Raw genomic sequence first — 24,028 nt, 5'->3', positions numbered from 1 at the left:
AGATGCTTAAGTGTGTCCGGAGGAGGCAACAAGGCTGGTGAGGGGGCTGGGATGTGCTGGAGGACACTGGGAAGGCTGCAGGGGACACTGGGATGACACTGAGTGTGACTAGGATGCGTTGGGGGGCACTAGGGGTTACTGGAACATACTGGAAGACACTGGGAATGTTGGAGGGGCACTGGAGAGGGACACTGTGAGGGACTGGGATGCATTGGGAGGCATTGGGGAATGCTGGGATGTACTGGGGGTCACTGCAAGGCTTAAACGGGCACTGGGGGGACACTGAGTGACACTGGGAGGCAGTAGGGAGGGACTGGGGGGCACTGGGACAAACTGGGAGGGATTTGGGAACACCATGGGGAATAGTGGGGGAGGACTGGAATGCACTGGGAGGGACTGGGGACAATGGGGATATACTGGGGTCAGCTGAGGGAGGCTGGAAGAGACCGGGGGGTAGGGGGATGTTGTGCTTGGAGAGCCTGGGGATACCGGGGGGCACACTGGAGGGGACTGGGGGGGTGGGTACGGGCATGTACTGGGAGGAACTGGGGATCCTGGCATCCCACAAACCTTCCCTGGTGGACTCGGATGTCCGGGAACCCCCTCCCCCTCCCCGGCACCAAACATCCGGGTACCCCCCGCCCCTCCCCCCCGTGGGACTCAGGCGTTGGGAAATATTGACCGACGGGGGGGCGGGGGAAGGGGGGACACGGAACCGCCCGCGGCAGGACAGGGTGGGAACAGCCCTCCCCGCCCCGCAGCTGCCCCTCGGCACATTCCCACGCTCGTGTTTTCCCAGAACTCCCAGGATTTTATCTCCAGATCACCCGCAAACGGCGTTTTCTCCCAGGTTTTATTTCGGGGGCGAAACACAGGTTCGGGGTTTATAAAAATCCGGGTTTTCCGGATCTGAGGCAGTTTAAGGATGACGTCAGTGATGGGGTGCGGCCACCCAGGTGAAATGTCAATTTTCCACATCACTGGGTGGAAAGAAAGGGAAAATCGAGGGGGACTTCGTGGCAGTTCCCCCGGTTTAGGATCTTTTCCCCCTTTTCTGGACTTGTTAGGCCCATTTTTGAACTCTTCCCCCTCTGTTGTTGGTCTCTTTCCCCACTCTGAGGGGCTCTTTCCCCCTTTTTCATTCACTTTTCCCTGGTTTTGGGCGCTTTTTTCCCCTTTTTTGTGCTTTTCGTCGTGTCGTTCCCCCCCCCCCCCCCTCCCGCTTTTGAGGGGCTCTTTCCCCTTTTCTGGTGTCTCTCTTTGGTCTCTTTCCTCCCCCCGTCCCCCCCCCTCCCCCCACTTTCACATATTTTCCCATATATTTCTGGCCTCTTTCCCCTTTTTCTCTCTCTTCCCCGCTTTTTTTTTTTTTTTTTTGGCTCTTTCTTACGTTTTAATACTTCTCCCCCACTCCCCCGCCCCCCCTCGGCTTTTCTGGGTCCTTCACCCATTCTTTGTGGTGTTTCCCACCATTTTGAGCTTTTCATCAAATTTGGGGGCCTCTTTCCACCCTTCCCCCCCCTCTTTTCTCCTCTATCTTTTCCCACTTGTTTCAGTTCTTTTCCTCTTTGAGGGGTCTTTTCTCCCTTTCTTTGTTCTCTTCTCCCAAACTTTTGGGCTCCTTTCCTCATTTATGTGTCTCTTTTTCCATCTTTTGGAGTTACTTCCCCCATCTGTGCTCTTTCTCCCTTTTTTGTTTTCTTTTTCCACTATTTTGGGGTCCTTTACTCTGATTTTTGGGTCCTTTCTCTAGTTTTGGCTCTTCTCCCTCTTTTTGGTCTTCTTTCCCATCTTTTGGGGGCTCTTTTCTCCCTTTTGGGGAACTCTTTTTCCCCTTTTTGGTCTCTTTTCCATCTTTTGGGCCTTCTTTCTCCTTTTGGGGGGATTCTTTCCCTCTTTTTCAGGCTATTCCCGCCCCCCTCCTTTTTTTTGGCACTGTTCCCCCTCCTGCCACCCCCAAGACAGCCAAATCCCCCCGACACCCCTCCCCCAGTGTCACCCACCTGGGTGAAGTCGGGCGCCCACCAGGCCTTGGCCAGTGCCTGCACGTCGCTCGTCACCGTCCCGTCGGGCCCTCGCAGGTCGTTGCTGGTGGCACCGTCGTAGTCGCCGCAGAGGCCACAGAGCGTCGCCCGTGCTTCCCTGGGCACCTCCACTGTCACCCCCGTGGCGCCCAGTTCCACCAGGAATCCCGGGATTCGGCTGATCCGGAGGGTCGCGTGCGTCTCCGTGATGGTCAACGGTCCCGGGAGCTCCAAGGGCAGGGGCGTGGGGACCCCGTTGAGCTGGAGAACACCGAATTAGGGGAAAAAGGGGGATTTGGGGTGATACAGGGGTGAAGGCTACTTGGAGGAATCTGGGTGGAAAAGAGGGAGTTTGTGGACAAATGATGGGATGCGTCAAGGCATGGTGGGGGTAGGATGAGGGACAACCCATGGAGGTGCTTCTCTGACATGAAACTGGGGGAAAAAGAGCAATTTGGAGCAAAATTAAGATAAGAATATCCTGTGGTGCTGGTGGGATTGGACAGCCCATGGGGACTCTTACCTGGTCTGAAATTAGGGGAAAAAAACCACGATTTTTTTTTAAATTAAAATGAAGGTCAGGAAGATGTTTAGGATGGTGACATTTTTGGGTGCCACCCAGGGTGGTGACAACTTACCCACACTTTCCTGTTCCTCCGCACAGTGATGAGGCTGTGCGGGGTGAAGAGGTGAAGTGCCACCACTGCCGGCTGGTCCCCAATGTCCCTGATGTCCCCCAGCAGCCGGAACCATGCAGGGTCCCGGGGGTCACACACGCTGGCCACCACATAGATGCCGGTGGCCAGGGTGGCTCCAGTGACACCGTCAAAGGTGACAAAGCGGGTGGCAGGGGACAGGGCGCAGCGCCCTGGGTGTGCAATGCAGGTGCGGACGCCGTCACGGAGGCCGCAGGTGTGGCTGAAGGGACAAGTGAAGGGGCGGCACTGGAGGCCCCCGGGCCCCCGGCAGGTGCAGGATTGGGAGCAGTCAGGGGTCAGGATGGTCTCAGCAATCTGTTTTCCATGGATAAAATATAGAAAGTGGGGAAAAGTAGCTTTAAATGGCCAAAAAAATAAGGATGATGATGCTGTGAGGTGTCGTGGGAGGGGGGAAGGGGACCCATGTCTCCCATTTCCCCGTGTGTCTCCATATCCCCAGTTGGTGCCCATGGGGACCACCAGCATGTCCCCAGTGTGTGCCCATGTCCCCCCATTGAGGGCACTGGCACGTGCTGGGGGACACTGGTGGAGACACAGAGGGACACTGGAACATGCTGGGAGACACAGGGAAGGACACTAAGTCCCCCCACTAAGGGACTGGGATGCATTGGGAGGCACTGTGGGGGGAACAGAGACAAACTGGGAGGGATTTGGAACACTGTGGGGGAAAGTGGGGGGGGGACTCGAATACCCTGGGAGGCACTGTGGACAATACAGGGAATACCGGGGGAGACTGGAGGGGAGGAGAGACCCTGGGGCAAAGGGGGATGCACAGGGGGATGTGTTTGGGGCAAGTAGGGTACACTGGGGAGAAATGGTGACATGGGGGATGCTGGGGAGTACTGGGAGGGACTGGGAACACTGTGGGAGGCACATTGGAGGGACCCGGCATCAACATGGGGAGCCTGGAAGGAGCTAGGGCTGGAATGGGGCTGTATTGGGAGGCACCGGGGCCACACCCACCTGGAAGTAGCGCCCCTGGTGGAGGCAGCCGCAGGTCCCCGGGGGGACGCAGCGGGCGCCGTCGAACAGCAGCCCCTCGGCGCACTGACACCCCTCAAAGCAGCGCTCGCTGCAGGGGGGCGGGGCCGACACACCTGCGCAGGTGTGCTCACAGGTGCGGGCACACAGCTGGTAGTGGCTCTTGGGGGGGCAGGTGAGAGCTGGGAGAGGGAGGGAAGAAACAAAGGGGGTCAATGGGGCTACTGGGAGATCATCTGGGGTCAACAGGTATCTCCTGGGACCAATGCCATCCCATCTTTGGGGTGGGTGGTCCCATGGGGCTCCCACTGTGGGACATCGGGAGGGCCCTCCTGGTTGCACAGGGTTCCACTGCAGGACACAGGCTTGCCGTTTGGGGGGGGAGGGGCGATTTGGGCATTCTACAGATGGGGGCTTAGAAATGCGGACATGTACCCCTTTTTCCATGCAGGAATGAGCCCCTGTTCCATTCCACTCCCTCAGACCTCCAGATTCCCACCCCCACCAAAATTTCCACTCCCTGCAGAATTCTTGACCCCACAAAAATCCTGAGCCCTAAATTCCCATCCTCCCAAAACGTCACCACCCCAAATTCCCAACTCCAAACTACCTGTCACCTCGAATTCCCGACCCCTCCATTCACTCACGGCAACCCGTGGTCTCCCGCCACTCCCGGAGAGCGCCTCCGGCTGCCTGGCACGCGGCTGCATAGCCCTGAAAGCCGGGGCAGGGGTCGCCGCCTCCCCCGCACACCTGGCGCTCGCAGGTCACCCGGTACGTGCGGGGCGGCACCGCCCCGTGACAGCCCGCAAAGGGTCCCTCGGGGTCCGCCAGCACCGCGCAGCGCCGCGCCTGGGCCGGGGAGCAGCTGGGGGCGGGCGCCAGGCGGGTGCAGTTTGGGGGGAGGCCGCCCGGAGCCTCCCCGTCGGGGTCGTCGTCCTTGGGGTCCCCGTTGAAGTTGCCGCAGAGGCCCCGGGGGCGGCGGGATGAGGGGGGCAGCGTCAGCACCGCATACGCCTTGCCGTCGTAGAGGATTTTGGGGCCCCCCTGGACCTGGAGCAGTCGGTGGGACCCCACCTGCGCCACCCCCACCGCGCCCCCACGCAGCCACAGCGGCAGCAAGTGGCGCTCGCCATCCACCTGGGGAAAACGGTGTGAGCATCTCGAAAGGGAAGTCGGATCACCAAAGGTGGGGTTAACCTCCCAAAATAAGGTTTGCATCCCCAAAAACAGGGTTTGCACCCCCAAAACTAGAGTCTAGACTTCTTCTGTGCACCTTAAACTCAAGGTTTACATCCCAAAAAGGGACGGTGATTACACTCCAAAAAGAGAGTTTTCAACCCCAAAATCACGGTCTGCACCCCAAACCCCGGTTTAGCACTCCAGAAAGGGTCCCAAGAATGCTCACCAGAAGCAGTGTGTGTACCCCAAAAGCAGCCCTTACACCCCAAATAACCCCTTCCCCACTGCCATGTCCCTCAAAATCCCATGTTTACCCCCTCTTTTTCACCCAACCCCTTTTTATTCCCCAAAACACGGTTTGTACCTGCCAAACTAGGCTTGCACCCCCAAAAGCTTTGTCCCAAAACATGGCTTGCACCCACAAAATGGGGCATGCACCTCAAAGTCAGAGCTTTCACCCTAAACCAGGCCTTTCCTCAGTGCTGCACCTCCCAAAACCCCATTTCCATCCCCCTTTTTGTCCCCCAAATATTTTTGTCTCCAAAACCGGAGCTTGCATCCCCAAGGCCCCAGGCCCTCCACTCACCGTCACCTCCCACTGCTGTCCCCTGTCCATCACCACGGTCACTCCGTGTGCCATCACCGTCACCCGCTGCACTTGTGTGTCCTCCTGCTCCAAGGCCACTGTGATAGACTCCAGCTCTTCTTCAGGCTCACCCCTCTCCAACTGCAGCAGCAGGAGGGTGCAGGACCCCCCCCAGTTCCCCAGGTGCCCATCGAAGGTACTGTAAGCCCCTGCCCCCAAAACCTGGCACTGTCTGCAGGTGCGGGGGTGGCACCCCAGCACCCCATCCTGCACTGTGCATTCCTCGTCACTGGAGCAGCCTGGAGTGGGGTGACACTCCAGCCCCCCATTTTCGGAGCAGACGCAGCGCTGAGTGCAGGGGGGCTCAGGGTAAAACTGCACCCCCCGGGGGTAGTAGCGGCCCTCCAAAACACAGCCACACTGGGGGAGGGGCACGCAGTGATCCCCACTCCGGAAAAATCCGGGATTGCAGAAACAACCTTCAGTGCACGTGGAGGCATCAGAGCAGTCCTGAGGTCCAGCTTCGCCTTGGCAGGTGGGGGGGCAGGGGGACCCGCAGAGCTCATAGTGCTGATTTGGGGGACACACGGGACCTGTCAGGAAGGGAGAAGGACAAAAACCCCCATGGACACAAAAAACTCCCTGCAAACCCTCAAAACCCTCATGGATACCCCAAATTCCCATGAATGCCCCAAAACTCCCCATGCAGGCCCCAAATTCCCGAACGCCCCAGGGACATCCCTAAACTCCCTTGTCTGAACCCCAAAGCCTCCCATCCAAACCTCAACACCCCCTCATGCAGATCCCAAACCCCCCATGGACACCCCAAAACTTCCACTGACGCCCTAAAGCTCCCCATGGAGACCCAAAAACCCCTGGGAACACCACAAACCGGCCATGGACAGCCCAAAGCCTCCACAGACAGCCCCAACCCTCCTTCCGCCTGCCAGACACCTCAGAATCCTCCACGGACAGCCCAAAACTCCTTGCCTAACCCCTGCGTCCCTCTCTGCCCTCCAAAAGGCCCCCTACTCTCCCAAGGCCCCCAAGTCTCCCCATACTGCAGAAGGCAGTTGTGCGCCACGGCCGCACGGCAGCGCCCCGGCTCTGGCACGCAGCAACATAGGCGCCAATGGCCTGGCACACGGTGTCCTGGTGTCCCTCGTACAGGCAGGCATCAAAGAGACAGTCATCCAAGTAAGGGGTGGGGTCGATGATGTCGTGGCAGGCGGCAAAGGGCCCCCGTTTCTTCACCAGCAGCCCGCAGTGCTTGTCCCCACGGTAGGCACGTTTCTGGGCGTCGCTGCACACCTGGCAGCCCTCACTGCACCCAGGTAGGCACCCAGGGACATCGCCAACCTTCCAGCTGTCCCCCAGGTGCGTCTCGTTGTCAGCACGGCGGCCATCGCGGGTGACAAAGTCATCGTGGGGGTCGCCATTGGCATTGCCGCAGAGGCCGCAGACGGCGCCAGCGTAGGTGTTGGGGACGATGACACGGGCATAGCTGTACCAGTCAAAAGTGACAGTGACACCCGCGTCAGTGGTGATGAAGCCGTGGACGCCACGGAGAGACACCTGGAGCTGCTGGTTGTGGGTGAAGGGAAGGTCCAACAGGACACCATTAACCTGGGAAAGAGAACCGTGGGTGGCATGAGGTCAAGACAATGAAGTTGAAACCCACCCAGGTGTCAAAGGATTACCTTGAAGACCACCTAGATGCCACATGATGACCTTGAAACCCACCTGAAGACCATGCAATGACCTTGAAACCTTAGCCAACGCCACAGAATGACCCTGAAACCCACCCAGATGCCACACAAGGGCTTTGTAGCCCACCAAGACACCATGCAATGACTTTGAAGCCTACCAAGGTGATTTTGTAGCCCACCCAGATGCCACCCCAATGACTTTGAAACCCACCTGAACACCATAGAAGGATCTCGAAACCCAATCAGATGCCTTGAAATTACTTTGAAACCCACCTAAACACCTTACAAGGACTTGAAACTCCACCCAGGTGTCATGTGATGACCTTGAAATGCACCTGAAGACCATACCATGACCTTGAGCCCTCCCCAGATGCCATGCAATGACTCTGAACCACCCCCATCATCTCCTTCATCCCTACCTTGACCTTCCGGGGATGTTCCTGGCTGAGGCTGAGGGTCATGTTGTACACCTCCATGGTGACCACCTTGGTGAAGGAGACCAGGTGGCTGCCACGGTGATTGTTCTCCACAGTGACGGCAAAGGGGATGAGGGTGGGGTCAGTGGAGCAGAGCCCAGCCAACAGGTAGACACAGGTACCCATAAAGTCGTAGCGGTGCCCATCGAAGGTGGTATAGTGGGGGTCACCAGTGGCCACGCAGATGGAGCGGCTGTTGGCCACGCACCGCCGCACGCCCTTCACCACCGCGCACACCTCACCCGGCTTACACCTGGAGTCCTCGCATACCACCATTCCCAGCTCCGTGTCACACCTGCATCTGGAGCGACAGGTCTCATCGCCCCAAAACTCCTCACCAGGGCGGTAGTAGCGGCCATCACGGGTGCAGCCACAGCGGGACACTGGTACGCACTGTCCGCCACTGAGCACGTGGCCAGTGTTACAGGCACAGGTCTCCACGCAGGGCTGGTCACAGGCGGTTGGACTGTCCCAGTCAGAGCAGGTGGCTGGACAGGCGTTGCCGCAGGGCTCATAGTGGCTGTTTTCAGGGCAAGGTAAGGCTGCAGGGGGAGGAAACTGGGGTGAGGGAGGGATTAGGGGAGTGGACAGCATTCAGCAAAGTGGATGGGGATTGGGAAAGGGTCTCAAACATGGGGAAGGCTCTGGAAAACAAAAAGAGTCTGGATTGTAAGGAGGAAGGTCTGGGAAACATGGGAAGAGACTGGGACAAGTGGCATGAGGTCTGAGCCATGTGGCAAGGGTCTGGGCCATGTGGCATGGGGTCTGGAATGCACAGGATGAGGTCTGGGACACAAGGAGAAAGGCCTGGAATATGTGGCAAGGGTCTTGAAAATGCAGGATGGGTGTGGGATACATCTGGGACACAAGTGTAAGGGCCTGGCTCATGTGGGAAAGATCTGGAAAATGTGGTATGGATTCTTAGAAAGATGTGGTGAGTTCTGGGCCACAAAGAAGAGGCTGGAACACCAGAAGACAGTTCTGGAGAACTTGCAAGGATCACCTGAGGGATTTGAAGGCTTCAACCCAGGATGGATCCCACTCCATTCCCCTCCTCCCCCACTCTGGCTCCTTCCCTTCTCAAAGAAAACCCCAGCCCTTACGGCATCCTGATGGCGTCCTCCAGTCATGGACCACAGCTCCACGCTTCCGACACGTTGCCGCGTATGTCTCCAGCACCTGGCAGAGGATCGACCTCGCCCCATCACTCAGGCATAGGTCTGACAGGCAGCTGTGATAGAAGTCTTGAGGCTTCACTATGTTGTGACATGCTCTGAAGGGTCCCTGGAAGGATTTTTTGATGATCCCACAATATTGGTTCCCGCCATAAAGCTCCTTCTTATCCTCATCACACACTGGGCATGTTCCATCACAATAGTCCCAACAAATTGGGTCATCGGCCTCAGAGTCAGCACTTTTCCAGCTTTTGGCCCATGTGACAATGGCAGTGATGTTGTCACCAGCCTCGGGGATGTCGTCGAGGGGCTTGAGGTTGAAATTCCCGCAGAGGCCGCGGACATGGCGGAAGTAGCTGCTGGGGAGGTCGATCAGGAGGTGCCAGTTCCAGTCATAGGAGACCCGGAGACCAAAATCTGTCTCCAGAGCAACACGGAGCCCACTGGGACGGACCCGCACCTTCCCATCTGCCAGGAGCACTGGGAGCAGCGTTACCTCCCCATTCACCTGCCGATGGCCCAACGTTCCCAGTTATCTCAATGTTTTATTCTCAACATACACCAATATTTTATTCCAAATGTACCCTAATATTCTATTCCCCACATATCCCCATTCTTTATTCCCAGCATATTCCAATGCTAAATTGCATCATATCCCAACATTTTACATCTTACATATCCCAACATTATATTCCTGCCATATTTGGCTACTGACATACCCCAACATTCTCTTCCCACTATGACCCAATGTTTTATTCCCAAAATATCCAAACACCCCAGAGTATTTTATCCCTGCTGCATCCCAACATTTTATTCCTGAAATACCCAAATATTTTATTCTCTAGACACACCAACATTTTATCCCAGTTTATCTCAACATCTTATTCCTGGCATATCCTGTTTTATTGCTGACATACTCCAACATTTCATTCCTAACAAATCCCAACATCTTATTCCAAGCTTATCACAACATTCTGTTCCTGAAATTTCCAGATATTCTCTTTCCCATATTTTGTTCCCACCATTTCTCAACTTTTTATTCCTGACATATCCAAACATTTTATTCCCAAAATATCCCAACATTTCAACAATCCATCTCCCAGTCTGACTGATTAATCCCAAAATAACATTGGCACTGGCTGGATGAAGCAAAAAGTGGGGGAAAAGCCCAAAATCTCATATTTCCAACCAACTCACCCGGACTTTTCCAACTTCATTCCGGCGGAAGGAGATGCGTAGTCCGTAGACGTCAACATTGACCAAGGAGACATAGGATACAGATTGGATCCCGCCACGGATATCGTTCTTGGCCTCAACCCTGAAGGGCACCAGCCCAGGGTCATTTCCATGGGATTCGGCCATGGTGTAGGTGCAGGTTCCTTGGAAGTCGAAGTCAAGGCCGTCGAAGGTGCGGAAGTGTGGGTCACCCCATGCCCAGCACGTGGCGACCAGGGCCGGGACACAGCGGGATTGGGCACCGCGGGGCCGGCAGCGCTCCTTGGGGCGGCAGTGCAGGGACTTGCAGGGGTCTGGGAGGAGACGGAGAGCGGGATGAGCCGTGGGCTGGGTGAAATAGGAGATAAACACTGCAGGAAGCCATGGGCTGGGGAAAAGGATAGGGAAAAAATTGGGGGTAACTCACATGAGAGAGAAAACTCTGAGATGAGAAAGACCACGGAATAGGAAAAATCACCGTATGGAAGAAATTATGGGAACAGTAGTGGAATGAACCATGGGAGAAATCATGGGATGGAAAACCATGGGAAAGACCACGGGAAAAACAATGAGAAAAACCATGGGAAAGACCACAGAAGAAGCCATGGGATGGGAGAAACCTTAGGAGAAACCATCAGAAGAATTGCCCCATCCCTGAGGCTTAGTGACACACGCAGGATTCTGTTCCCTCCACCTCCCTTTCCCTTTTTTCCACAGTCAACCCCTCAAGCATCGCCAGATCCACTTTGCATCTGAAGTCCCCTTTTCCCTCATTTTTCCTCACTTTTATTGATGCATCCCAAGACCCCTTCCCGGATTTCGCAGGATTCGTCCTCAGTGCAAGTGTGCTCATGGCAGGTAAGGCCCTGGCCAGGGACACAGGTGCAACGGCGCTGGCAGTGATCCCTGAAAAGCATCTCATGGGGCTGTGGGGAGGGAGAAGGGAGAAAGGGAAACCCATGAAAATAGGGGATATAAGGAAAAAATGCAGAAAAAAGGGCATAAATGGAGAAGAATAGGGAAAATAGTGAACAAATTGCAAGGCAAAGGGATGTACATACTTACCTTTCCTATAAATAGAGGAAAAGGGGGAAATGCAGGGAAAAAAAGACATAAATGCATAAAAATAGGGGGGAAATGCTGGGGAAAAGCATAATTCTAGGAAAAATGTGGGAAATGCAGAAAAAGAAATGCAAATGGGTAACAGGGAGAAATACAGGCAAGAAAAAATATTTCACTGCCTAAAAATAGAGGAAAAGAAAGGAAATGCAAGAGAAATATGACATAAAAATAGGGGGGTGGAAAGGGGAAAAATGGTGCGAAAATGAGATAGAAAAATAGGGGGAAATGCAAGAAGTAAAAGTGTAAATGCATAAAAATAGGGGGAAATTAATTTTTAATGGGGGAAATTAACTTTTAAAATGTAAATACATTAGGCTAGGAAAAAAGAAAACAACATGAAAACAGGTAAATGCAGAAAAATAGGAGAGAAGAGAAAACAAATGAGGAAAAATATAGCTAAAGACATAAAAATAAAAGAAAGAAGAAGGAAATGAAAGAAAAAAAGGAAGCAAATGTATAAAAATAGGGAAAAAACGAAGGGAAAAAAGACATAAATGCCTAAAAACAGGAAAAAAGGGCAGAAATACTACCTTATAGTATTCCTCATCGCTAAAGCATCCGCAGTGCTCCTCAGGAATGCAACTGTGTCCATCAAAGACAAAGCCCTGATGGCACTGGCAGCCCTCAGTGCAGGTTTGGGGACAGGTGGTGGCATTTCCAGCACAGGTGTTGGCACAGGTGTTAGTGCAAATGGAGTAGGTGCTGTTGGCTGGGCAGGTGAGGGCTGGAATTTTCATGGAATCATGGATTGAGTTGTATTGGAAGGAACCTTAAAGCTCATCCCATCACCCCATGATGTCACCACTGTCACCCACACCCAAACAGGGAACATTCCCTGCCTATGCCCCCCCAAACTCCAGTATCACCTGGAGATCTTCCCAACCCCAAACAGGACATTTTCCCCTGTGCCCTCCCAAAACTCACGGCAGAAGGATGGTGTCCTCCAAGCCCCCACAGTGACTCCGGCATGTTGGCACATGGTGACATAGCTCTGGATATTCTGGCACTGGACATGCGTGTCCCCTCCCGTCACACAGAGGTCATGGATGCAGGATTGGGAATACGGGATGGGGTCGATCATGCGATGGCAGGAGCCAAAGGGACCTTCGGGGGCCGTGAGGAGGCCACAGTAGTTGGGTCTTTGGAGGACTGCCACTTTCTCCTCTGGGCAGGTGGGACACTCATCCTTGGGACAGGTGTCATCGCAAGGCGTGTCTGTTTTTTTCCATGCAGATCCAAAGGCTGTTGCATCTGGAGCCAGTTGGCCACTGGAGAGCTGGAAATCGTCATTGCGTTGGCCATTGTAGTTGCCACAGAGGCCACACAGGCGCCCCATGTAGGTCTGGGGGACTGTGACCATCACGTGCTGGACAAGGTCATAGTGGACAACGAGGCCGAAGTCAGTGCGGAGCAGGACACCTGTCCCATGTACATAGACCTGGACCTGTCCCTCTCTCAGGATGGTGGGGAGGTGGTGGGAGATGGAATCCACCTGGGATAGAGAAAGAAGAGTCCTCCAGTGAGAAGGTGAGACAAGAAATTTTGGGAAAACATCTTCCAAACAATATTCTGACACATTTGTGGATCCCACTTGGAAGGAAAAGTTCGGACGAGAATGGATTAGTCTTGCAGATGGAGTGAGGGCTCCCCTCATCAAGCAAGCACAGATTTGCGGCTGATTGAGGTAGAACAAAAAATTTAGGGAAAACACTTTCCCACCAAAGTTTTAGTGCATTTACAGACCTTGCTTACAAAGAAAGGTCGGCAGGAGTATGGACTGGGCTTGGAGATGGGCTGAGGTGTCTATTCCATCAAGGAAACCCAATTTGGAGGGCATCCCATGAGATCTGGAACATCAAGTGCCACCTTACCATGACATCTGCCCTCTCTCCTTGTTTCAAGGTCAAGGTGACCCCATAGACTTCCACAGACAATGCTTGTATCCCAGAGACCTTCCCCTTCTGCCGCGCCTCCTTCTGGATTGTGACAGTAAACGATGTCGCGTTGACACCTGTGCAGGTCTGGGTGAGGATGTAGGAACAAGTACCAGTGATGTTGAAGGCCATCCCATCAAAGCTGACATAGGTGTGGTCACCTGTGGCCACGCAGGTGCTGGACACCTGCAAGGGACACTGGAAGACACCATCAATGACCTTCCCAGGGCGGCCATCAGGACAGGAAGTATTTTGGCACTTCACAGTGCCACCAGAGAGGCACTGGCACATCTCCTGCTCTGTGGGGTAGAACGTCTCCCCCTCTTTGTAGTAGACTCCGTGGTGGCTGCAGCCACAGTGGGACGTGGGGACGCACTCATCGCCGCTGAGCATGAAACCATCCTGACACGTGCAGCCCTCACGGCACCGCCCTGGGCACGTGGCAGAGTCAGCGCCGCAGGTGTGCTGGCAGGTGTGCGAGCAGAGCTCATAGGAGCTGTTGGAAGGACAGGGAATATCTGCCGGGAGACAATGGGATTCCTGAGGAACCAGGAAATTCCAAGCCAAATCCTGGAAATTTCCTGGAATTCAGGAGCAAACTTCACCAAATACAGAGATTTTTAGCCCAGTTTCATGGCAAACCCTCAATTTTCCTCCCTGCGGATGTGATGAGGGGCATCATCAAATGATGACCCAATGATTATCTGATGACGATCCAATGATCATCCATAAAGAATATGCCAGCCCATTACAATAGGAATTCTTACTGCTAAACCACCCAATTTCCCACATTTTCATGGAGAAAAATGCAACATTCACCCAAAGAATTGCTCCACACTGGGTCCTCAACTGGCCTCCAAGCTGGATCCCTTTAACACAATTCCACTATTTTTGGTGCATTTTTTGGTGGTTGGCCCGCTAAATTATCCATTTTGTAGCCAACACCAGGAAACTGGAGATTTAGAAGGGGTTAATTATTCCAGATGAGACAGCTACCTTAGGAAGGGTTTATTTTGGGTGGATTATGGGATCAACCAAGAGTTTGGGTGGAATTCCCACTGGATTCACACCCACCTCTGGCTTGTTCATACATGGATTTGGAGCAGACTTGCAGATCCTCTGGATACTGCTGAAGGAAAATCCCTCCCATTATCCCAACTTACGGCAGAAATTATCTGTCCTCCACCTCCCAATGGACACACCAGCAGTCTGGCATCTGGTGGCGTAGAGGGCAATGATTGCACACATCCCTTCTTCCTGATCAGGGAACAGGCAGGAGTCATGGATGCAGCTCTGGAAGTACTGGTGGGCATCAACATGACCATGACATGCTCCAAAAGGTCCATCCGCTCCCAAAATAATTTCACACCCCTTCCCAGATACTTGCTGTTGGAGCCGGGAAGGTGCAACAGTGCTGGAACATTCCACTGTTGACCTCTCACCACATCCTGGGACATCTGTGACCTTCCAGCTGCTCCCAAAGGCATCTGGGTCTGATGTCACATGGTTGTTCCTCATCATCATGTCGTCGCTGGCGGCGCCATTGTAGTTCCCACAGAGCCCACACAGGGCGTTGGCGAAGCCACTGGGCACTGTGACGGTGACGTGGCTGTACCAGTCGCAGGTGACAACGAGGCCAAAATTGGTCTCTACCACCACGTCCTGCCCGTCACGATAGACAACAATCTTTCTTTCACTGTAGCGATACGGGAGATTGACCAACTGCTCATCAATCTGGAGAGAAAACCATAAAAAGTGATCAAATTTGGAGTCTGATGGTAAATTCCAACTATTGTCAACAGCCAGAGCAATCAAAAAGCATTGATTTAATTAAATTTTGAATTGAATTAAATTTGGGATTTAAGAGGGTGAGAAGGTCCAAGTCCCAAGAGGAGGCTGATCAACCACTCATTGATCTGGGGAGAAAACCATAAAAATTGATAACTTTTGGGTCTGATGGCAAATTCCAATTCCGCTTTCAACAGCTGGAACACCCAAATGACATTGATTTTATTACATTTCAGATTTAAGCACTTGTTAATGGGATGAGGTTTGGGATGAGGTGCAGAATGTGGTGAAAAGATAAGGGATCATTCCCTAAACTCACCATGATTTTTCCAGGGTGTTCCCTGCTGATGCTGATGGTTTTGTTGTAGACTTTGACTGTCACCACAGCAATGGATGACATGAGCTTGTCACGCCGGTGGCCATTCTGCACCAATACCTGGAATCCCACCAAATCTGGGGTGTCCTCACATAACCCAACCAACAGGTAGGTACATGTCCCCTGGAAGATGAACCTCTTGCCATCAAAGGTCTCGTAGTGGGTGGCTCCAACAGCAGTGCAGACCCCAGAAATTTTGGGATAACAATCCTGGATCCCCTCCTCCACTCGGCATTCCTCCTTGGCGCCACAACCAGAATCCCGGCACACCGCCTGCCGCTGCTCCGCGTCACAAACGCAGCGTTGGGTGCAGGTGAGGTCACCCCAAAATTCCTCACCAAGGCCACGGAAGAGACCCCGAAAGACACAGCCACATTCAGAGGGGGGTATGCAGGTGTTGCCATCAAGGACAAGGCCCTCATGGCACACGCAGGTGTCCACGCAGGTGGTGACAGCAGTGCAGCTGGATGACACAGCAGGAATGTTGCAGGTGGCAGGGCAGGCAAGGCCACAGGTGCTGTAGGTGCTGTTGGGCGGGCAAGTGAGAGCTGGACAGGGAGGGAGACAGTGGTCAGGGGGCAGTGGCACATGGCGGGAGAGACTTCTTTGACTATCTACACAGATATCCTGGAGGCTCCATGGGTTTGCTGAAGTCTCCACAGACTTCCTAGGCCTTCCACCTGGACTTTCTGGAGTCTGTATGGAATTCCATGGCCTTCCTGCCTGGATCTGCTGCCATAACCTTTCCCAACCCATGATCCCATGGATCTTCAGTCCCACATTAATTAGGTTCCGCCCACCCCAAGGAGTATTTTACCCAACCACCCTCTACTCACGACATCCCACTGTTGTCCTCCAATCGGAAACATTGATCCCCTCCTCCTGGCAGTCATCAGCATAGATCTGGAGGGCGTGGCACAGCACATCATGACGTCCCTCACTGGCACACAGGTCATTGATACAGTTCTTCACGTAGATATTGGGCCTGATAGTGTCATGACATGACTGGAATGGCCCAGAATGATGGGACAACTTCCCACACCAGGTTTCTGCCTTGTATGTCACCACCTGGTCCCATCTGCACCGCCCACAGTCGCCGTCGCAGGTGTCCTGGCAGCAGCCACTCTCACTGGCCACCTTCCAGCTCCTCCCCAGCTCCACAATATCCCACACCTGTTTTCCATCAGGAGAGAGGGCGTCATCTTGGGGGTCCCCGTTGTTGTTCCCACACATTCCGCAGACTTTTCCAGAAAGAGTAGCCGGAAGCTTGATCACTACATGATCGTCCCAGTTGTAGAGGACCTTCAGGTTGAAATCCGAGTGGATCAACATGGATTTACCCTTCTGGTAGATGCGGAGCTTCCCATGGGAGAGGGAGATGGGGAGGCGCGAGCGGAGGTTGCTCACCTGCAGGACAACAACAACCATCAACACAACCAAAACCCATCAAAATCGGGCAATACATGGAGATGAAGAAGACAGGAAGTGTTTTCATGCAAGGGTTACCTGCACACCAGCAAATCCTGAAATTATTTAGGAAAAGACCCTCAAGGTCATTGCTAAATATGGAATTGCAGTGAAATTCCATGAGATTACTTGGAATTTGGCAATGATGATGGTTTTTTGCTTACCCTCACCATCCCGTTCTCTGACCGGACAGCAGTGACAGTGATGTTGTCAACATGGACGGTGATGGACCCGATGGAGGAAACTTTGGAGTTCTCCTTTTTCTCCTTTTTGACCTCAACAGAGAAGGCAGGAAGGGTAGGATCCGGATTGCAGATGGTGGTCAAGGTGTAGGTACATGTTCCCATGAAATCAAAGAATTTTCCATCAAAACTCCGGTAGTGTGGCCCGCCAGCGAGCCAACAGGTGGAGAAAATCTCCTGGATGCACTCCGGTTGTCCATCCACCATCTCACACCTCTCCTCGCATACCAAATCCTCACAGGAGAGCGGTATGGGGACTGAAAAGGAGGGGAAACCCTGTGAATGGTCAACTGGACAACACTCAACCGCTGGAGTGATGCAACAATGGACTGACTGTACTCACTGGCAGCACAGAGCCCAGGGAAGCCGTATCCAGTGTGACTCTGGAACCCAAACACCAGGAGGCCAATAGGCACCTGCGAGTTCTCGGCGCTCTGCATCGTTGCGCTCACGGTGATGCTGGCCCAGGAGAAATCTGTGCCAGGAATGGCCTGCCATGCCACGGTGTTGTCTGGCCGATGGTTGAGGGTGGTAGTGGCAGTGGCAGTGGTGGGTGCAATGAGGATGGCATGGTTATTCTGGCTGGGCACGCTGCTGAAGCGGAATGCAGTGCAGTGAGCGTTGACAGGAGGGACAACAAGGAGGAAGGGATCTTGCCAAGATGACCCGCTGAAGAAAAACACCACCTGCACTGCCACCACAGCACTGATGTACAGGTGGGAGTTACGGTTCACCACAAACGTCTGCACCGCCCCTGCCACCATGGCCACAGTGGCATTCCCGCTCCCGGTGTTGTAGGTGATGGTGTTGTCTTCATCCGTCACCACATAAACAAAGTCAGCGTCTGCCTGCAGCGGGTTCGGTGGCACCACATAGGTCCTCCCCCACGCTGTCATTGGCAGGAGCTGCTCCACCACGAAGTCAAAGCCAGCAGACACCTTGACACAGGTGTGGCCACTGAGGACGGCCACAGGGGTGTCGGACACCACGACTGTGCCAGTGAAGTCCTGGCTGCTCTGGAGCTGCAAGCTGTGGTAGGGCTGCAGGAACAGGCGCAGCACGGCACCAGGGATGTAGGTGGCCCCGGCATAGTGGAAAGTGGTGGTGGTGGTGATGCTGACAGCGGTGGTGGTGGCGCCGGCGGCCACCACAAACTCGGCCATGCCATAAGTGTTGTTCCCAAGGGGTGTCACCACGTAGTACCTGGTGCCCAGACTCTCCACAGGCAGGAGGGCAGTGGCACCCACGGTGTAGCCTTTGGTGCTGACAGCCACCACGGAGATGTCAGCGCTGGCCTGGACCACCAAGGTTTTATGGGAAGTGCGGCTTCCAGTGAGTTCCAGGTTAGCGGGGAGGGGCAAGGGCACAGTGACATCTGGCCTCAGGGTGACATTCTGGGTGATGGAGCCGCCACGAAGTGTCACCGACACCTGGGTGTCGTCAGGGCCATAGGAAGTGAGCAGCAGCTGCAGGTAGGCGCTAGAAGACTCGTCATCATTCTGTGGGAACACGGCCAGGAACTCCCGGCCCCGGTAGCTGGCACTGGAGAATGCTGGGAAAACAGGGGGAAAACGGGGCCTTGGTTAATTTTTATATCAACCAAGGGGGTTGAATAAAGGGGCTTTTATATTTTTATATTGATTTTTTAATATCAATTTTATATGTGTTTATATACCAATTTTCCTATTTTATAGTAGGAATTGTACTGACATTACTTTAAAGATATGACTGCAGTATCCAATTTATAAAGTCTCTTTTTACATACAATCATAATAGAAATTATATTTAGTTTATTATGTTAATAAACAACATTTGAATAAAACTATAAATATTAATGTATAAATATTAAACTCTTATTTATATGTTCTATTGACAAAATATTAAAATACATCAATGTGTTAATAATATGAAATAATGTGTCATTAACTAATATTAATTCTATAAAATACTCTCCCTAATACAACAATATGACTAGGTATTTATACTGTTATATCACGTGTTATTGATACATTAATATTACTATGTAATACCCTTTAGGATATTACTAATTATTAGCACACTGATAAAATATTAATAATATAGGACTCATATATCAGTAAAAACACGTCAATTACTTTTTTAGCCTGTTACTGTATTATTATACTTGTTATCCAGTATATAACTTGGTTATATAGTTTTCTATGTTATTATTATACAGATCTATTAATTATAACACTGTAATGTTCAATAGTTCTATGTAAATATACAGTAGTAATTTTTCCATTATTTTGTACCTAATTTTAATAGAATATCAGCAAAGATTTAATCCAAATCCATAATTATTAAAAATAATTAAAGTAACACAATAATAACTGCTGTGATTATTGAATTTATTTCAGTATTACAAATTTACATGCTATTTTTATAATTACATACAACAGTAGATAATTCATATTTCCTCTATTAAAATATTCAGATAATGACTTAAAATTATTTCTTGTTTCCATAGAAACGGTTTGGGGGAAAAAAAAACCCTCTAGAAATCAATCAAAAATAAGCAATAAGGAGCAAAAATACAAAGGTAGAGAATATATTGTAGGCCAGAATAGAATTAATATACCATTACATTATACTATATTGCAATGTAATCTATCATTATATGTAATTAATGTAACAATTATAATAGTGTCTATTACATTCTAACACAAAAATAATATATAACTGCGTTAGTAAATTTTATATTCATTCATTGCATGCAGTTATAATTACATTACAATACAATAACATAATGTCATTCATATAATATAATGCAACTCTATGTCATAGTACATTGTAAAATAATCGACAGATGTATATATTATATTTATAGTAATATCTATTCTATATTTTATAATTACCTCTCAATAACTGGATATAGTTGCATATAATAGCAATATATAGTGTGCCATATTAATTAACACACTAATATATTATATGAATACAAAATATTAAAATGTTTTTATATTTCACATCTTTTATACATCCATATAAACATTTAAATAATTCTGTACTGAATTTTCATAGAAATTCTTACTAAAGAATGCAAATCAAGAATAATAATACTAACAATATAATTATAGAACAATAGATCATACATTGTATTTTTAATATAATTACAGAAAAGATTATATTGTACATTCATATATAACTATTATAGTCTGTGCATATTAATAATATATCCACAACATATAAAATTATAGGTAAGTATTAATAAGCAATTGTTGTCCTATTAGTCAATAGTATGTTATTCAATTACACTATTTAATTGTATTAGCCAATTAAAATTTTAGGTATTTTATGTAAGTAGAAATATAGATATGGATATAGATAAAATATATAAAAATAAATAAAAGTAAAAATAAACAAATAAAAGATACTTTGAAATGATTAAAAATATTTTCAGGGATTTTTAAAATGTTACAAAACAGAAAAATACCCCTTTTATGCCCCAAACCAAGTCAAAAAGAGTGGTTATCCTCCCGAATTAAAAAAAAAAAAAAAAAGAAGAAGGAATTTTTTAGATATTCAGGATAAAAAAACCATCAAAATGAAATAAAAATTGATTAAAACTCGGTCTATATATAAAAATCTATGATAAAGATTTTTTAAAATTGAAAAAATAGGTAATTGTGAATGTTGGGTAAAAAAAACATAATTCTGGTGATTTGTTTTGGAAAAAAAAATGGAATTTCAATGTTTTGAGGGAAAAAACTTGGAATAAAGAGGTTTGACTGTGAATAAAAAATAGGATTAAAGGAAGCTTCCTGAAGTAATACATAAAAAAGGGTTTTTAAGGGGTTTTTTACAGGGGGATTTTGAAGAAAAATCAACAGGGAAATGAGCAATTAGGATTTTAAGAATTAGAACAGAGTGAATGAGGTTTTTTCTTTAAAAATACTTGAAACCTAAAACAGAGTTCAAGAGGGCTTTTTATTCCCCTCAATGAATAAATTTTAAAAAATAAATTTTAAAAAAAGAATTAAAAAATATTAAGGGAATAAAAGGTTTTTTTCTTTAAAACACTATCTAAAATTGGGTTGATAAGAGGTTTTAATGAAAATTGGAAAAAAATAGGAAAATACGAAATAAAAGGGGTTGTGGTTTTTAAATACCAACTGCTTTTATTAACAAAGACCAAATAAAAGAACTTTTTTCATTAAAAAAGCCTTTTTAAAAATAGATCTTCCCCCCCCCCCCAAAAAAAAAAAAATACAATTCCAGCATATAGCTCTTGGGTTTTTTCCTGGGAAAACACTAAAACTCATCATTAGAATTTTAGCTCACAAAAAAACCCAAAAAAACCAAAAAAAACCAACAACAAAAACACCATACGAAGAAACCCACAACCAAAAAGTAAACTGAAATTAGCAGGACAAAGTGCACTTTTTAATTTTTTTCTGTAGAAAGTGAGGAAAAACGGGATTTTTCTATTGAAATTATTGAGGCGTTCATGAAAAATAAAAGATTCCAAAGGCGTTTGGATTTAAAAAAATTAAAAGGGCTTTTTTTGCTAAAAATAATAAATCTGCAGCTGAGAGGTTGTTGGAGAAAATACAAAATGAGGGAAGAGGGGAATTTTCACACAAAAACAAGCCCAGGGATTCAGGATTTCATTTTATATGCTAAAAAGCCTGGTAATAAGTACAAAATCCAGGAAATTTGGGGATTTTGTGTGGAAAACAGGGGGTTTGCTTACCACAAAAGGGAAGGAGGAGGAGCCACCAGATCCCATCTTGTGCCATCCCTGTGAAAAAACACTCAAAATCACTAAAAATCATTATTTTATGGGGAAAATCCATGTGAGCCCTGAGAGGTGTCTCCAAAAGCCTCAAATAACACCCAAATTACCCCAAAACACCTTTCAGTACCCCCAAATGCATTTTTTTACCCCATGGAAATGTCTTGGGGATTATATTGGCCCCCACTGACCCCAAATCCGCTCCAAACATTCCAAACTCCATGAATTTTGTCCATAATTCCCCAAATTTGGATACAAATGGTTTTTCTTCCCAAATTGCCGCATTTTGGGTCAAGTTTTTTTTTCCTCAACCCCTCCCCTTGTGGTCAAAATGGAATTAAACAGCTGAGGCAACCATCACTCCCCCCATCCTCCCCACTCCCCTGGCTTCAGGCCGCATCAGAGTCTCTATCTTCATCAGATTCACTTAAAAACCAGATTAATTTAAACCCAAATCACCAAGATTCCTGTCAAAATGAGGTTAAAATGCTGACACAGCCTTCCTGCCAAGCCATCCCCTTGATGCCACCACAATACACCATTTCCACCAAATCCACACTAAAATTTTACGGAAAGGATGATTTCTTCCCCAAATCCCACCAGTTTCGGTCAAAATGGCTGTTTTGTGCCCAACATCCCCCAAATTGGGATCAAAAATGGGGCTCAACGTCCAGGAAAACACTTCATTCACCTGCTCCCACACAAACCCTCCCAAATGTTCAATTTGGCCTCAAAAAGGGGGAAAAAACTCACCAAAGTTTGGGCATGAAGGCAAAAAGTCTGAAATTTGGGGGAAAAGTGCACGAAAATGGCAAACTTCAGAGATTTGGGGGAAACGGGCAAAAAATAAAAAAACTTGGGATGGGGGAAAAAAATGTGTTTAAAGCCCAACATTTTGGAAGAAAAAGGGTTACTTGGGGATTCCCAAGAAGGATAAAATTATGAAACTTGCGGGGGAAAGGGAGCAAAAGCCATAAAACTGGGGATGGGAAAGGGTTAAAAAATCTGAAATGTGGGCAGAAAAAAGCCTCAATTTCTGCCCTTCCCCAAACAATGAGGAAAACCAGGAAGAAACGGGGAATGAAGCCTCCCCACTCACCAGCCCCTTGGCTCTTCAGTTCCTGGGATCCTGCAGACACACAGCGTTTGTCCAAAATCACTCCTTTTATACCCAAAGAAAAACACCCAAGCCACAGCCAAACCCTGCAGATTTGGGCAGATTCAGCAGAATTTCAGGATGGGGGGGAGGGGCCAAAGGGGCATGACCCACAGCTCCAGAGAATCTGGGAACTGGCAGCTGGGTCCTGTCATGGATGGGACATGACAGGAATGGAACCCACCGTGAAAAGTGGGAGTGCCACAGGGACGTTGTGACAGGGGTGGAACCCACAGGGATTCACAACAGGTGTGGGACCCACGGCAATCATCCCAAATTCCCTGAACTCCCAGAATCACTGTCCCCATGGTACCCTCTGGCCCCATGACCCTGGGGGAAGGACAGACCAAACCCAGATGTTTTTTACCCAAAATTAATGACCCGAGTCCCAGAGGGGAATTCCAGGGAATGGGAAATTCTGGCCCAAATGACTGAAAAAGCTGAAGAAAATCAGCTGGAGCCAGGAGAGACGATGGCAATCAGGGAATTGAAGGGCTTTTGTCTTAAAATGAAGACGTAAAAATGAGGAATCCCTGAACCCCACAGAGATCCTCAAAATTGTCCAGAGACAGAGACCTCCCAACCTCCTTCAGGGACCCCCAAAACCACATGGGGATCCCCCAAAACTACCCGGGGACCCCCTCAGCCCTCTGAACTCCCCAAACCACAAGGTCCCTGCATGGAGATGGGAGTCCCTGGGGGCTGTTGGGGGTCCCTGGAAGGGTTTTGGGGTTCCTGACAAATGACACGGAGAAGGGAAATTTTCAGTTGCCCTGAAGGTGCCGGATGGAGCTTAAAGACTAACTGGCAAAAAAGATGAAAGGATGCCAAGGTACGCACAGTGGATCACAAGCATAGCTGAAGCCAGTGGAGAAATAGGTAGTGAGGAATGTAGTGGGGTTTTTGTCCTCATGTACCAAGAAGGAACAGTGCATGCCCAAGGAACACATTCAAGAAAAGGTCACCTGCCATATGGAACCATTCCGTGAATATGACCACCAGAGACCCCCATTCGTGCTCCCTCCAGGACCATACCCTGTTGTGAATTCTCACCACACACAGCAGATTAAAGGAGAAATCCTTCAGTCTGTCCTGCGCAGATAAAGAATGCCTAACGCTT

At 49.6% G+C, this 24,028-nt stretch overlaps 1 protein-coding gene across 1 annotated transcript; it reads right to left on the bottom strand.

Annotated features, from left to right (window-relative positions):
* Nucleotides 1-839: 839 nt before the first annotated feature.
* LOC136302503 (IgGFc-binding protein-like) lies at nucleotides 840-23,234 on the bottom strand. The gene is made up of 20 exons (XM_066205977.1): nucleotides 23,222-23,234; nucleotides 17,340-18,548; nucleotides 16,919-17,253; nucleotides 16,124-16,694; nucleotides 15,231-15,835; nucleotides 14,287-14,857; nucleotides 13,061-13,641; nucleotides 12,114-12,681; nucleotides 11,720-11,913; nucleotides 10,852-10,993; nucleotides 10,050-10,381; nucleotides 8,781-9,360; nucleotides 7,621-8,219; nucleotides 6,554-7,118; nucleotides 5,493-6,085; nucleotides 4,372-4,864; nucleotides 3,707-3,906; nucleotides 2,663-3,037; nucleotides 2,004-2,285; nucleotides 840-980 (listed from the first exon to the last, which is right to left on the bottom strand). Exons 1-20 carry the CDS (start codon nucleotides 23,232-23,234, stop codon nucleotides 978-980), a joined length of 8,811 nt encoding a protein of 2,936 aa, XP_066062074.1. The 3' UTR covers nucleotides 840-977.
* Between the last annotated feature and the right edge of the window lie 794 nt (nucleotides 23,235-24,028).

This window comes from Chamaea fasciata, unplaced genomic scaffold (genome assembly GCF_029207755.1).
Source record: "Chamaea fasciata isolate MVZ Bird 193981 ecotype frontalis unplaced genomic scaffold, bChaFas1.0.hap1 SCAF_29, whole genome shotgun sequence".
NCBI lineage: Eukaryota > Metazoa > Chordata > Aves > Passeriformes > Sylviidae > Chamaea > Chamaea fasciata.
The sequence above is the reverse complement of the archived record's forward strand: the minus strand, read 5'-3'. Positions and strand labels throughout refer to the sequence as shown.

What these genes read in the sequence shown, in the direction of transcription:
- LOC136302503 (XM_066205977.1), bottom strand. An exon ending in GAGGACAGATAATTTCTGCC is followed by an intron (nt 13,642 to 14,286) that starts GTAAGTTGGGAT and finishes GTCTCCCGGCAG; the next exon opens with ATATTCCCTGTCCTTCCAAC. An exon ending in GACAGCAGTGGGAGGTGACG is followed by an intron (nt 4,865 to 5,492) that starts GTGAGTGGAGGG and finishes CGTTTTCCCCAG; the next exon opens with GTGGATGGCGAGCGCCACTT.